Source organism: Acinonyx jubatus, chromosome C1 (genome assembly GCF_027475565.1).
Source record: "Acinonyx jubatus isolate Ajub_Pintada_27869175 chromosome C1, VMU_Ajub_asm_v1.0, whole genome shotgun sequence".
NCBI classification, from domain to species: Eukaryota; Metazoa; Chordata; class Mammalia; order Carnivora; family Felidae; genus Acinonyx; species Acinonyx jubatus.
The window spans coordinates 126626461-126643272 of NC_069381.1; the positions used below are offsets into that span (position 1 = coordinate 126626461).

Genomic DNA, 16812 nt, shown 5'->3' on the forward strand with positions numbered 1-16812 from the left:
TAAATTACTAATGTATTAATTTTAATGAGTATTTCCAGAGGGAAATGCCTTTCCTGAGGAAGTGATTTGCTCATAGTAAAACTCTAGGCCCTTGAGCTATTGTGAGATCAAAGTTGGTTTCTGTGGTTTCTCAGATTATGCCATGTAATTCTTATGCCATAGGTAATATAAATTCTGATTAATTTAAAGCATATTAAGACAATTGGGAAACACTCTTTGCATATTAGGTCATATAGATTTGAAATGACAATTATTGAGTATTAACTATCTATCTCATAGGAGTGAGAATTGGTATAATATTATTAACCCCTGGTCTTTGCTTCTCATTCTCATTCCCCAAGAAGTCTTACCACATGTTTTTACTTCACCTCCTTCTTTCTTTGTTTCTTTATTTTTTTCCTTCCCTTCCTTTTCCTTTTCCTTTTCCTTTTCCTTTTCCTTTTCCTTTTCCTTTTCCTTTTCCTTTTCCTTTTCCTTCCCTTCCCTTCCCTTCCCTTCCCTTCCCTTCCCTTCCCTTCCTTCCCTTCCCTTCCTTCCCTTCCTTTCCTTTCCTTCTCTTCCCTTCCCTTCCTCCCCTCCTTCCTGCCTGTATGCCTGCCTGCCTGCTACTAACCCTGTATTTTTCCGTGCAGCTACATAAAAAGGCACTATAATTTTATTTTTCCTTTACTTTAGGAAATGCCACGGTTAAACAGTCTCGATATAGGATTATCATCCAGGAAGCAGCCAACGGAGGCCAAGAATGCCCAGATACCTTATTTGAAGAGCGAGAGTGTGAAGATATTTCATTATGTCCTGTATATCGGTAATTAGTTACCTTTTAAAATAATCATTAGATTTTAGTGTAAATCATGACTTATTTTCTTTCATAAGTTTATGATTTTGTGTGGGAAAGAAGATAAGGTAATGTTTATCTTTAATACCTCAATATTTCCCCCTGTTATTTTGAATGTATTTTGAGGAAGTAAGGAATAAGAAAGTCTAATTATCAGAAAAAAAGAAACAAACATGGTTTGCTTTTAAGTGAGCTGCTGGAGTTCTGTCACCTAGGCAGTCAATTTTAAGGATTAGGATCCAAAGAGATTCAGGATAAAGACTACCTGGAAAACAAACACACATGTAATTTACTTCATTCTATTGTTTTCATCCTAAAGCCTTTAATGAAGAACTAAGAACAAAAATTTACTTTTAAAATAATTATTTACTTTTATTTAAAAAAAATTTGGTTCTTAATTTTTGTCATATACACATTTTAATAAACTACTTAGGGAAAATAAAAAAGTTTAACCTATGGATAAAATATTTTAAAAAAAGAAAACAGAAAAGAAAAGAAAATGTGCACCTGAGTGGCTCAGTCGGTTATGGTTAAGTGTCTGACTTCAGCTCAGGTCATGATCTCACATGGTTCATGAGTTCGAGCCCTGCATCGGGCTCTGTGCTGACCGCTCAGAGCCTGGAGCCTGTTTCAGATTCTGTGTCTCCCTTTCTCTCTGCCCCTTCCCTGCTCGCACTCTGTCTTCCCTCTCTCTCTCTCTCTCTGTCTCTTTCTCTCTCTCTCAAAAATAAACAAAAAGTTGAAATTTTTTTTAATTAAAAAAAAAGAAAATGACTTTTAAAATATATTCCCTCTTGGCAACTTGGGGACTATTATTTATAAAAATAATGCCTGAGGTTTGTGTGTTTAGTCATTAATATCTATCCTTTTAATGGTGGATTGAAGCATTGCTTTAAAGTACATCTGGATTAAAATCATTCACTGTTGAGTTTTACTTACTTGTGAAAAAAAAACCACTGTCTTAAAATTCCTGTGGTTATCAGTACACTTAAAAATGCCTTTATCAAAAATGCCTAGTGTTTCTCCTGATTATTTGAGGAACTATATCTTAAAGATAACGAAATTCAAGAGCTAATTTATTCAGGAGGACACAAATTTTTTTTTTCCTTCTTTCTCTCTCTTTTTGTTAAAGTTTATTTATTTACTTTGAGAAAGAGAGAGCATGAGCAGTGGGGGGTGAGGGGGCAGGGAGAGAAGGAGAGAGAGAATCTCAAGCAGACTCCACCCTGTCAGCACAGAGCCTGATGTGGAACTCTATCTTGTAAACCATGAGATCATGACATGAGCTGAAATCAAGAGTCTGAGGCTTAACGGGCTGAGCCACCCAGGTGCACCCCCCTCTCTTTTTTAAGAAGGCTCCTCACATTAGATAGAGTGCCACTGAAGAGTCTAAATGACTATCAGCTTTATAATCCTTTATTATTATTGTTTCTACCGAATGGCCAGTTTAAGTAGGATGTGAATAAACACTGGGAACATGCCCAGACTACCAGTTGCTTCATTAACCACAGGGCTGCTGTGGAAACACTGTCAATATTCATCCCTTTATACTATATATATAAATATTGAAACTTCTGAGCCCACCAAAAGAGCTCTTGGGGAAAGTAGCCAATTGAAAAAAATTAGCCAAACTAAATGTTATTAGAAGTTTTTATAATCCCAGGTCTATTATAATCAGAGAAAATCCTAGAAGCTGTTAGTGAGATTTTCCTTTCTATTGTCCACTCTCTGGACTCCCTGGTTGCACTCCATTTTAGCCATTCATGTTTAAACTCGTTTCCATCATTGACCTCCTGCCATTTTCCCCAGAAACCAGTTTTGCTGTGTCTGGATTGGATCATAGTATCATTTCTCCTGATGCTGAGGTTAATATGTGTACAAGTTATCAGCAAGATTCTCTGCTCCTCAATAAAACACCCTTTAATTTTAAGCAATATTCCAATTTAGTTTTGTATCCTTTTTCACTGGTATGTTAGGGAGCTGAGTTAATACAGACCTGTATCATTTTCTTCTGATTCTTCTTTTACTCCATTAAGGTAACATATTCACATGTTTACCATTTAAAATAGAATCAAAATGTCTGTAGAAATTTTTCTGTGAATTTGAACATCTCCAACACATTAAGTTAATAAGCAAAAGGGAAAAAAACATGAAGATGTATCCTTACATAGAATTAATGTGGGGTCAAGAGTCTATGGCTAAGGATCCGAGAATTTAGGAGGAATAACTGGCCTGCTGAGTTGTGAAATCTGAGTAATTTCACTTAACCTTTATGAGGCCAAGTTTATCATTCCAAGACTGAGTTTAACAATCCTGAAAATTCCTTATATTTCAGTTTATGCAGCACACTAAACTAGACTGAACACCATGATCTCATTTCAATCTAAAAAGTCTTAGTAAACTTAAGGGATCTGAATGAATGATACATCCTAGTTGAAAAATTGCCCCGAAACCCCTTACCATTTCAGTTTCTGTGTTTTAGAATTATACTAAATGCATCTATGCATATGCAAGGTAAACTTACAACTATTTAAAATTAAGGAGTGATTTCTTTAAATGCCAAGTTTTTCTGTTTTTCTGTTTAGCTGTTTCTTGATTTCTCTCCAATCCCTCAACTATTGACAGTATGATGTCCACTTTAGTGAGATCAATGATTTTATACACACACACAGACACACACACACACATATGTAATATTATTGACAAGTTTTGTAATGTAATATATATTATTGACCAGTTTTGTAATATAATATATATGTAATATTATTGACCAGATATAGAAGATCTCTAGAATTTTTTCATCTTGCAAAACTGGTCAATAATATTTTTGCTTCATGTTTCTGTTTCATTTTTTTTGTTTTTGTTTTTAAATTTTTATTTATTTTTGAAAGACAGAGAGCACAAGCGGGGGTGGGGCAGAGAGGGGGACACAAAATCTGAAGCAGGCCCCAGGCTCTGAGCTGTCAGTACAGAGCCTGATGTGAGGCTTGAACCCACAAACTGTGAGATCATGACCTGAGCTGAAGTCGGATGCTTAACCTACTGAGCCACCCAGGCTCCCCTGTTTCATTTTTTGAAGTAATATCTATTATTAGAGGTATTGGCACATATGAAAAAAGTGTCAACATATACTAAGAAAGGAGCAGAATTTGTGGTTACACTTAGAGTTTGGGTTTTTGGGTACATTCTGAAGAGACAGGTTTAAGGATACAAGTCAGTCTGTCCTGTGGGTCATAAAAATAGAAAGTTTTGTTTACCTGAGAAAGGAAAACAGTGGGAAACCATACGCCTTCCTTACAGAATATTTCCTTTGAGGAATAGAAATATTGATAATTCATCAGAAATGGATCCATTCCTCTTCTATGAGATGAACTATCACATAAGATGGGTCCCTGTGGCTCCCCACCTCCCTATTGAGATGTCTGAGTCACTTTGAAATCTTAGAAAATACCTTATAACAATTGTTGAAGTGGAAGATTGAGTGTGAAAGTTTGCACCCCAAACTTTCAGATGTTTAAACCCTGACTCTCTAAAGATACAATGGAACATAAGGATTTTCTCTCTCCCTCCCTCTCTCACTCTCTCTGTCTTCTCCTTCTTCTCTTCCTTTTCCTTCCTCCTCCCCATCATCATCATCATTGTCTCCTTCTGCTTCTCCTCCTCCTCCTCCTTCTTCATATGATTTTAAGTTGATAAGGAGGGTAAGCCTTCTAGATTTGATCTGTGCTTTTAAGGATATTTACTGCCACTTTGGTATATGGACTACAGCTTATATGGGAAATGTCCACATTTAAAATAATGGAAATGCTGCATTAACCATGAACCTGGGACAGAGTAGACTCTTGTCCTCCCTATTATGTGCCAGAGTTCCATTTTATCACATTGAATTTATATACATTTTTATTGAATTACTGTTTTTGTGCTTTTGGATTTCAAATTCACTTATTTTTATATTTCTTTTGTATGTTTGTCATAGTGAAATTTTTAGTCCGCTGTTCTTTGTAACCACAGGTGGAAGCCACAGAAATGGAGTCCTTGTATCTTGGTGCCAGAGTCTGTCAGGCAGGGGATAATGGGCACCAGTGAAGCCTGTGGAAAGGGGATACAAACAAGAGGTAAGGACATTTTAAAACAGTTTTTTTTTATGTTTTTCTTATAGACTATTGTTTATTTTATATTTGAATAATTATGATATTGGATTACATTATTTATATTTATCAGTATTTGAGTTTAAGTTTGGAATTATTGTTGATATTATACTCTCTTTTAACCATAACCAGCTAGTGTATCTGTGAACTAGTGCAATGTAAGCGAATATCTGTAAGCAAATTCTTAGTTATTTGCATATCCCAATGCTGATGTTCCAGACACATGCCGGACATGATCCAAGGAATGAAGAATATGTCTATGATTAGACCCAACAGTATACATTGCACTTTTTAGGTGCTAATTTAATGTTTGCTAAATGAATTAAGGATAACTGAATCAATTGACTAATAAGCATGACTTGAATGTAATTGTTATATGCATAATTACTATATGTTCTATATATAATATACATAGAAAGGAGCTATCTTATTCCTGTGAATAAGCATCTGGATCGAAGTAGAAGTGCTTTTAATCATCAATGCCAAGGTATGGCATATTGAAATCTCTGAAAAGCACTCAGAGGCTCATCAGGCTGCTCACTTTTCTGTTTCATTCATAATCCAGGTACCAGTCAAATGAAGCTTGATAAGAAGTGCTTTATTCTTAAAATCTAACCACTTTGTTGCTAAAGGGATATATGTAGCAAAATCAGACCTTGTGGAATCAACTGCATTATACTTGTTTTATAATTTTTCTAAAAGCCATATTTAGAATTGTCTCTTCCTGTTGTGTAGGTTATTGTATTGGTTAGGATCAGTCATTACAGCCAGCACAATAACTCCCTGCTTTGTTTGTTCATTCAGAGCTGTGAGAAGTCCACCATGACCAGGTGGCAATCTTAACTTCTGGATCAATGGAATCTTATTGTGTCTCCTAGTGGAAGCACTGTTTCCTTCAGAACAAAGACCTATAAGGGCAGCAGAACATAAGATTACAAGAGACAGGAAACAAATGTTTTACTAGTGAGTCACCAAGGGTAATAGTGAGTTATGCCACCCCCATTTATTCCTTCCCCTTGATTCCTGCCTATTGGAGAGACAGTATCAAAAATTGGGTGCTTATTCAGAGCATATACAGCCTTCTGTAAAACCTTGTCTCAGCCCTGCAAGGTATTAACACCTAACTGGTATTATAACTGAGTCTGCAAAAGACCTTTCCACCATTCTATCAAGCCAGCTGCTTCAGGACTGTGGGAAACACGGTATGACTAGTGAGTTCCATGAGAATAGGCCCATTGCAACACTGTTTGTTGTGAAGTGAATTCCTTGATCAGAAGCAATCCTGTGTGGAATACCATGACTATGGATAAGATATACTGTAAGTCCATGGATGGTAGTTTTGGCAGAAGCATTGTTTGCAGGGAAGGGGAATGTATATCCAGGTTAAATATCTATTCTAGTAGTAACAAAACACTTCCCCTTCTGCGGTGGACGTGGTCCAATGTAATCAAACTGCTCCCATGTAGCTGGTTCATCACTCTGGGGAGTGGTGCCATATTGGGGACTTAGTGTTGGTCTCTTCTACTGTCATATTGGGCACTTAGTGATGGCCATAGTCTGGTTGACATTGGTGAGTGGAAGTCCATGTTGCTGAGCCTGTGGATAACCTTCATTCCTGCCACCATGACTACTTTGTTCATGAACCTATTCGATGATGACAGGAGTAACTGGGGAAAGAGGGATGACTGAGGTGACTGGTCTCCATAGAACAGATCATCCTGTCCATTTAATTGTTAAAATATTCCTTTGCTGAAGTCACCCTTTGGTGAGCTTTCACTTGGGACTCAAATATCTTCTCATTTTCCCCAATATAGAGAGGTCTATATATATCCCTCTTCCTCAGGTTTACTTTTCACCAACTTTGCAATCATGTTCCTTCCAAGACCCTGACCATACAGCAAAACCATTGGCCACAGTCCATGAATCTGTATATAATCACATATCTGGCCATTTATCCTTCCAAGCAAAATGGACAACCAGGTATACGGTATTATCTTCTATCCACTGGGAAGAGGAAGATACCTCTCTCTTCAGGGGTATCTCAGAATGGGACTATAGTGCTTTAGCTGTCCATTTTTGTGTCGTGCCTATATATTGTGCAGAACCAGCTGTAAACTAGGCTAGAGTCTTTTCTTCTTCTGTCAACTGATTGTAGGGAACTCTCCATGAGACTATAGGTATAAGGTGGGAGAGAGCAGGTAGTGTAGCAGAAGTGGGAACCATAGATATTTGCCTACTTATTCATGTAACATATGTGTGCCTTCAGGGCCTACAAGGGCCCAGATATCTATATATGACTTACATTTGATGATACCTTACATTGTGGCTTGGTGGGTTAGGTAACACCCAGTTCATGATGGGCATCTTGAGTTTCATGATAAGTTGGTGACCAATGATTAAGCCTTCATTCTCTACCAAGACACAGTATCAGGTGAGGAGGTGTTTCATTCAAATAATAGTTATGTGCAAAGAATGACAGGGCTTTGCTCCAAAATCCTAAGGACCTATCCCGTGACTCACTTATAGAAGCCTGCTAAAGCCTGCAAACAGTGTTCCTGTCTGCTACTGATACTTCAGTGGCACTGAATTTGCTGGATAATGTGGCCCAACTGTCAGAACAGTATGCAGAGTAGCCTAGACTATTATAGAGATTTTTCTTATTCTGGTACCCACTAAAAACTAGCAGCTCTGTGAGTCTCTTGGCAAATAGGTGATACTAACACACTCAGATAAGGAATATGTTACCTCCAAAATCCAAAGAGGCCCACTAGGTGTTGTGCCTAGTTCGGGTTGCAGGAGGGGCCAGATGCAAAAACTAATTCTTCCTCATAGAAAGGATATCTTGGCACAGCTCACACCACTGGACCTCTAGAAATTTCCCTGAGATAGAAGGTCCCTGAGTTTTTTTCAAATTCATTTCTTATCCACTGATGTCAAAACGTCTTGCCAAAATATCTAGGGTAGTTGTTACTTCCTACTCACTAGATCCATTCAGAATAATGTAATCAATGTAATGGACTAGTTTGCTATCTTGAAGAAGGAAAAGACAGTCAAGATGCCCATAAACTAAATTATGAAATAAGGCTGAAGAGTCAATACACCCCTAAGGACAGGAAAGGCATGTTGTTGGCCTTGCTACCTAAAAGCAAACTGTTTCTGGTGGTTTTTATTATTTTCAAATATACTATTATTTGGGGTTGGAGCTTTAAGAAAGTAATTTGGGATCACATCAGTTTATAACAATTACACTTTGTAAATAATATCTAAGAACATATATACATGTGAATTTTATTGGCCAGGTAGTTTTATTCAGGACTGCTATGAGGCTATATACTGACTGTGTAAATTAAGGGATGGGAGCACCTCCTTAAAACATTTTACTTCCAAAATTGTTGTAATAATATGATCTTGTAATTATAAGACCTTTGCCTACTTTCTGCTGGAAAATTTCTGTAACATATCTTGATTAGCAATATGTACAGGAGTGAAATTTTTTAAAAATGGTACTTTTGTGTGGTGCACAACTTAATTCTATATGGTGGCCTAGACTTTGACACTTTGATACTAGGGTATCATAATGATTGGTTTTCATTACAAAACCATTTAGTAATTTGTGAAGAGATGTGGCTCCTAAGGTATAGAATCTTATCACATAAATGGCAAATTATTTTATCTGTCCTCAATTCTATTTTGGATTTCAATTTACATGGATTCTAGCTGGAGAACTGATTGTTCCTTAGACTAGGCAAGTGATCTTCTTGAGTTTTCTCTAAATTAGACACCAATATTAGAAAATTTCTAGTGTTTATTTGTTGGAAAACTTGTAATTTTAAAGTAGTGGGATGGGTCTCCAATTTTAAGATAGTGAAGGAAAGAAACATCTACTCCAGTTTTTCTCTAAAATAACTTCGAAACCAGCAAGGACAACATGAAACCATAATATAAAATTAATCTCCAGTAGATCTCTTTTATAAAATTGCTCCAGAGAACAGGAAGCACAATAAAATCACCTTCAAGTAAATGAGGAGATATCTGTAACATCAATCACAATATATGGTTTAGAAAGTGAATGGAGGGGCCCCTGGGTGGCTCAGTTGGTTAAGCATCCGACTTCGGCTCAGGTCATGATCTCGCACTTGAGTTCGAGCCCCATGTCAGGCTCACTACTGACAGCTCAGAGCCTGGAGCCTGCTTTGGATTCTGTCTCTGTCTCTCTGTCTCTCTGTCTCTCTCTCTCTCCCTCTCAACCTCTCCTGCTCATGCTCTATCTCTCTCAAAAATAAGCATTAAAAAATGAAAAAAAAAAGGAAAGTGAATGGAGATATGGTAAAGTAGTTTGCAGAACAAGATTATGCCTAAGTTTGGCAGGGGTGAAGGTGTGGGGATGAACGGAAATAAAGTGATTTGTCTAGAGAACTCCAGAAAGGTACCATATCCTGCAGAAGGAAGTATGCAAGTGTGTGTGTGTGTGTGTGTGTGTGTGTGTGTGTGTGTGTGTGTGTGTTTTGGGGGTGGGAGAAAAACACCGGGGCTTTTGAAAGTCTGATTTAAGAGCAGTGAGCAACGTCACCCTCTTCCTATTCTTTTGGGAGCCTGGAGGTGTATTCTCTGGCGATATAAAATGAGAAGAATTGTATACTTTGAACAACAGGCAGAGGAGAGTGGAGACGAAGTGTTAGCCTCAAATCAGGAGGATCAAAAGGAAGTCCAAATAAGGAATTAAGAGACCCTCAGTTCCCTTCTTCTACCTGCTTTTGCATGCTAGCCAGGTGTCTTTTAAACTTTTCAGTCCATGGATGCCCTATCAATCCAAAAACAGTTTAAATATAAATTTTCTTTGAGGAGCTTTTGAGTCACAGAGGGAGTATGAATTTAGACCATAAAATCATGGAAAGGCCAGCTTGGGGTTATAAATTCTCAGAAGAGACCCCCTCCCCCACCGCCATCCAGTGTTCAGTTTTAGATATGCAAGTGGCCTTGCTAAGGCATTTTGCTTTGCATGTTTATTTCTAGTTCATCCATACACCAAGGGCTAGCCTTTGTCATCATTATTGTTGCTATGGGGCCCTTCATAAGATTCTCCATAGCAGTACTTAAAGACATGACAATGGAAACTGGGGCCTACAAGATTTGGTAGAAGCCTTCAGGATGAAGGTTGTCTTTCTTGTTTACCTTGCATCCCAAGCTTTTACTTTGTTTTGTGCTTTATGGATTATTTTCTTTGGGGCCAGCGCAATGATACATTTAGAAGATATATGTTTTATCCATTTTTTTTCATGTGAGAGGTCTTTTATGATTTCTAAGCCATTACACTGTTCACAACAGAGGAACTCCTTGTTTTATGTCATTGTTTGTATTGGTGACTTGGTTAATCATTTACAGTAAGAATACATTTATATAAAAAAGAAAGAAAGGAAAATAGAAGGGCAAGTAGAATTACAGCTGGAGCTAAATGTCTACACCACCTCCAAAGAAATGGGTGGTTGGGGTTCCACTGTCCTAGCTGCCCCATACTGTAGGGAGAGCCAGGTATCCTCCCTGCCCAGCTTCCAGTATTTAATCTGAATGAAGAAGGCATGGTAGCTCAATATTTATGGCAAATGAAAATATCAGAGGAATAAACTTCAGTATTCTCACATACCTTGAGGAAACTTCCCTTAAATGGTACAATTTTAGCATAAAAAAGAAAAAAGTTAAAGATATTGGCAGTCCTAGAAGGGGACTGAATTTGTCTGTGGACTGATATGGTCTGATTTACGCTATTCACAGTGACTATTTTAAAACTGACCAACGGCCTTGCCAGTGTGTTTCTTTTGGATAATACTTTTCTTTTCCTTTATAAGCTTGTGAGTACACTCTATCATAAAGAGGAATGAGACATAGATTCCACTGTGATAGAGGCATAATAGGTGCTGGAGATCAAAGCTGTCCTGCTTCAGATATCCTTGACTTCCACGAAGTACCTGTATTCTTCTTTGTTTTTACTGAGTAATATTTATGTGGACCAATGCAGGCAGAACTCTATCTCTGTCATATCTTTTTGTTCTTCCTTAATTTTTGTCTCTGAGAGAAGCAAAGTCTGCTTATACAGTAGTTTTGATGGAATCTATGTGTTTTCTTTGCATCCAAGGGATCTCTTTAAATAAAGGTCTTTTCCAGAAAAAAAAAATGGCAAAATAATCCAATTTCAAAATGAGTTTCTTAAAAAGGAAGAGGGTTAGAAATAGGAAAGAGCTAAGGAAAAAAAAAGTAGTCTAAACTCTAATAGTAAAGCAATAATACCAGGTATTCAAAAATGAAAATTCACATGAAATATGCATTTGTGTGTGTCTGCCATTTTAGTAAAGTAGGCTTTATTTCACGTTATTTCCTTCTTTTTTTTTAAGTTTTAATTTAAATTCTAGTTAGCTACCATGCAGTTTACTATTAGTTTCATGTGTACGATATAGTGATTCAACACTTGCATACATCACCCAGTGCTCATCACAAGTGCACTGCTTAATCCCCATCAACTATTTCACCCATGCCCCCACCCACCTCCCCTCTGGTAACCATCAGTTGTTGTTTTTTTTTTTTTTTCCTATAGTTAAGGTCTGTTTCTTGATTTGCCTCCCTCTCTCTTCTCTCTCTCTCTTTTTTCCCTTTGCTCATTTGTTTTGTTTCTTAAGTTCCACATATGAGTGAAGTCATATGGTATTTGTCTTTCTCTGAGTGACTTATTTCACTTAGCATAATACTCTCTAGCTCCATCCATGTCATTGCAAATGGCAAGATTCCATTATTTTTTAATTGCTGGGTAATATCCCACTGTGTGTATATATTTATCACCTCTATTTTATCCACTCATCAGTTGACGGACATTTGGGCTGTTTCCGTAATTTGGCTATAGCAGATAATTTTGCTATAAACATTGGGGTGAATGGATCCCTTTGAATTAGTATTTTTTTATTCATTGGGTAAATACCTAGTAGTGCAATTGCTGAATCATGGAGTAGTTCTGTTTTTAACTTTTTGAGGGAACTCCATACTTTTAAAAGGCTTTTAATGTGTGGTTAAATCTTTAAAAATTGATTTATATACTTTTTGCAGGATTATATAAATTATATAAATATAAACCATATATCCCTATCAAACAGGAAATAAAGATATTACATAAGCTGAATTAAGAGGAAACTACTCATATTGTAGGTCAAAGTACTCTAATTTTATGACCAAAAAATGTTCTTCTCTGGTTATATTGTCTTCATGGGGAGAAAGTTAAAGATATTGACCCACTACCAGCCCCTTAGCCAACATTTGTCTGGAAAACACACAGAAACACAATAAAACACATACATTTTTAATTTCTTAATTATTATTTATTTTAGAGAGAAAGAGAGAGAGAGATTGCAAGCAAACAGAGGAGAGGGACAAAGGGAGAGAGAGAGAGAGAATCTCAAGCATACTCCATGCTCATCAAGGAACCTGATGAGGGGCTCTGTCCCACAACCCTGGGATCATGACCTGATCCCAGGACCAAAATCAAAAGATGGATATTTAACTGAGTGGGCATCCAGGTGCCCAAAAAACATAACATTCTGAAATAGAGAAATAATTATGGCCTGTTAATAAAATGTTGAAACAGTCAGTCAACTAGTCATGTTCTTTCTGATACCAAAAATATTTGCATTTTAAGAAAGGAATAGACTATCTCTAGTCTTTTTTTTAAGTTTTTATTTTTAAATTTTTTTAATGTCTATTTATTTTTGAGAGAGAGAGTCAGGGCACGAGCAGGGGAAGGGCAGAGAGAGAGGGAGACACAGAATCCAAAGCAGGGTCCAGGCTCTGAACTATCAGCACAGAGCCCAATGCGGGGCTCAAACTGATGAACCATGAGATCATGACCTGAGCTGGTCAGGTGCTTAACTGATTGAGCCACCCAGGCGCCCCTGGTCCTCTTATTCTCTAGATGGAGAAAGTCATAGTAATTCAACCTTATAAGTTGCTCACATTTTGTCTTTTTCATATTTATCTACAACAAGAAAAAATAGAAATCATTTTGGTAGATTCACAGAAGAAAAATATATAGGTTTAAACTATGAGCAATAATCAAAGCAGAGATAGTCTTTTCTATTTTTGTTTTATTTTTGGTGTGGGAGGAGATAGGGGAAAGTTTGTTGGGAATGAAAGTGGAGTAATTTCTGTTTAATTCAAGGAGAACAAAATGAGCTATGAATTGTGGGCATTTCCAGTAGAGAATGGGGGGTAACTGTAGCTGCCTCAGGAATTCCTTCCACAGATGTAACTGTTTCTTAAATGGGCAAAGACATGTGATGGTATCTTTCTTGTCAATTTCAAGAAGCCACGGCATGACACCAGTTGAGATCCCAAATCAGTGTACTAAGGTTTTCAATCTAGGCAATGCACAACACTATTTTCTTTTTTTTTTTTTCAATATATGAAATTTATTGTCAAATTGGTTTCCATACAACACCCAGTGCTCATCCCAAAAGGTGCCCTCCTCAATACCCATCACCCACCCTCACCTCCCTCCCACCCCCCATCAACCCTCAGTTTGTTCTCAGTTTTTAAGAGTCTCTTATGCTTTGGCTGTCTCCCACTCTAACCTCTTTTTTTTTTCCTTCCCCTCTCCCATGGGTTTCTGTTAAGTTTCTCAGGATCCACATAAGAGGAAAACATATGGTATCTGTCTTTCTCTGTATGGCTTATTTCACTTAGCATCACACTCTCCAGTTCCATCCACGTTGCTACAAAGGGCCATATTTCGTTCTTTCTCATTGCCATGTAGTACTCCATTGTGAACAACACTATTTTCAATAACTTGTGATATCATTTTTAATAACTGCTCATGTCACAGGAAAAATGATCAGACCCCAATATTCTTTGTATTAAAGATCATTCTTGGGGTGATTTCTGACTTCAGTTCTGACTTCAACACAGGAAGAACCAATTGGAGGACATCATGTTTTTTTGTTATCTTATTAATTAGCACCTGATTAAAAATGAGCAGTTATAAATATTTTTTAAGGAACTTTAAAAACATCTCCTCCAACTATGGTCTTTTTAAGTGTGAAAATACAAGGAAGTTCAGGATAGAATGTAGAATTAAAGTGACAGTGTAGGGCAAATCTCTAAATTAAAATATCCTCAGATTTTAACAAAAGAATGTTTTTTATAATACCATAGGCATTGGTTTAAAGAGTAAAGTGTTAAACTTATAGCAAAGATTGCATTTTTATATAAGTGAATGATGATTCTGGGAGTTATTTTTTATTTCCTTTTCATGTTTTAGAATAAGATTAGCTTTGGAGCTTTCATGGTTGCTGCAGGTAGAATATGCACATTTTTTAAAAATTGGCAATAAATTAAAACTAAATATTAAAGGAGGTGAGTGACCTAAGGCATGATGCTTTAGTAACACATTATTAACTAAATGCAGATTCAGAGATGTTGTCTTTCACCAGCCTCTCCATTTTTTAACATAAAAGCTGTAATACAAAGTACAAAGTAACTCTGAAGTCCACCTACTCACATCCCTAACAGATATTTCCCTGATGAAATGGGTCTCAGGGGAGGGAATGGGTAGGGGGTAATTTTTTTTATTTTTTTTATTTGAGTAATGCAATCATTTGCTAAACTCGGAGCAATAATTTTCTCTTCTGATTGCATGGCTCTCAGTTACAGAACTATCTTCCCTTCAGGAATGTTAATATGAATTTCAAAGTCTACTGCAAACTGTGTAAGTGTAATAAGATTATACTTCTCTTGTCCAAGACCCGAATTCAGTCTCTTCAAATAGATGCGAATCTCTTGGCTTCCCTTAGCTCTCAGGTTACTAAGGTCAAAGTATTCATTTCTGGTTATCCCAGGAGCCATCTTAGGATTGTGTCAGAAAGAGTAATGTTTGTACATTTTTAAAGAAAACAGAAATTCCATCAGGCAGTCTAGTAGCAGTGAGAGGAGGAGGAGTCCCCGTTCACTGTAGAGGCTCTGAAAACTGACAGAGGAGCATCAAAACTCAGACAAACCACTACTCTGAGTTCAAATAGATACCAAAGTTGCAAAACAAGTACCTTTTTAGGCCAACCACAGTTTGAAGGGTCATGTGGTGGGACAAAAGAACCCAATCTTTTAACCCAGATGCATGAGGAATGAGAATTAAAAACCTATTCAAGTCAATTCAACTCAATAGGTTCATAGAATGATCAACCTCATAGCAATATATTGAAAGTAGCTACTAAAACTAAGAAATTTAAGGTTCACTGAGGTTTTGTAATTATATCACAAGGATTTCTGAAAGCCTATACCAGAATATTGACTTTGGGAATGCATTAGAAAGTATATATAAAGGCATTTAAGAAAAAAAATCAGTGGTACTTAGTCACCAAATATATATACAGAGCAAAGGACAGTGACAAGTTGAAAAGATCCAGTAGTCTTAAACCAATGAGAATGGATAATTTTGACACAAGAAAATTGACATAATCATTTTTAGGAAAATAACATATATTTTGAAATCACATGCTTAAAGGTTATAGCTGATGTCAATTCTTTCCAGGAGAAAGGACAGAGAAAGAGTAGAAGCCTAACACCTAGAGGCAATCCCATGTGATGAAAAGAATGTTCCTTCTCTTTGGAATGTGAAGGACGGTGACTCAAACCACAGTTTTGCCACTCACTACTTGTGTGAACTTAATCAAACAATTTAACCTATCTATGCCTCAATTTTCCCACCCACAATGGGAATGATTCCAGTTTCTTGCTGCTTTAACCAGTGTTTATAGTTGCTCACAATGTGTTAATTTCCTTCCCTTTTTCAAAGCTTGGAAGAAAGGAATATTTAGGGTACAGGGAGAATGTGAATATTGTAAAACATAGTTTATTAGGTAAGGGGAAATGAATGGAAAGATTCATTGATTACATGAAACAAAAAGGCAGTTCTGTGACCAAATGATCTTCCTCTTAAAAATTCTCAATGTAGAATTAACATATTGGAAGTCTCTTCGAAATGCTGCAGTGAAGAAATTTATTATTTTTTTTTAGCAGAGAATTTGCCAAAACCCATTTGCCCACAGAAGGTATTTTTCACAAAATACCAACATTTTTTATGTTACTGAGAAATGTGTGTTCAGTATCATAAAGATCAGAGGGGGGATTTTTAAAGAAATGTATATGTGGTATTGCCAAACGTTTTAGAAATAACTGTGTAAATAGAGATGGGAGAAAGAATTTGACAACTGACTGAACATAGTTTCATATTCAGAGTCTAGTCTCAGTGAAATAGTTGTAGATGAGAAACAACACAGTTTTGAGATCAAGATCTGAGAGGAAATGGATATTTTATAGGTGATGTTATAGAATATTTGTCAAAGAACACAGGAAATTAGTAGCATTATAGCTCTGGGTTCAAAGAGCACGTAGAGGACCACCCTAAACAAATACGAAGAAAAAATAGAAATAAATGGTTAAGAAAATATATTGAAGGTGTTATAAAGGGAGAAAATATTGATATGAGTATGATTCTGGAAGGTTGGAAAGGATTATACTGAATGTAGAGATAAATTCAGGAGTTGGAAAGAAGTGTCCTTTTTCTCTTCATTCTAAACTCTAGAGGAGGGGCCTCTGGGTAGCTCAGTCAGTTGAGCATCAGACTCTGGATTTCAGCTGAGGTCATGATCCCAGGGTCTTGAGATTAAGCCCTGTGTTGGGCTCTGCACTGAGCACGGAACGGAAGCTCTCTCTCTCTCTCTCTCTCCCTCTGCCCCTTCTCCCCCACTTGCTCTCTCTCTCTCTCTCTCTCTCTCTCCCTCAAATAAACTAATTAATTAA

General features: G+C 36.9%; 1 protein-coding gene across 10 annotated transcripts in view; it reads left to right on the plus strand.

Annotated features, from left to right (window-relative positions):
• The window catches only part of THSD7B (thrombospondin type 1 domain containing 7B), a 1235876-nt gene that overhangs the window by 886274 nt on the left and 332790 nt on the right, over window positions 1–16812 (plus strand). For all 10 annotated transcript variants that reach the window (XM_053214974.1, XM_053214976.1, XM_053214972.1 and 7 more), the window contains 2 exons: window positions 676–805; window positions 4847–4950. In XM_053214974.1, the coding sequence (XP_053070949.1) occupies window positions 676–805; window positions 4847–4950 (234 nt within the window). The remainder of the gene's footprint in view (window positions 1–675; window positions 806–4846; window positions 4951–16812) is intronic.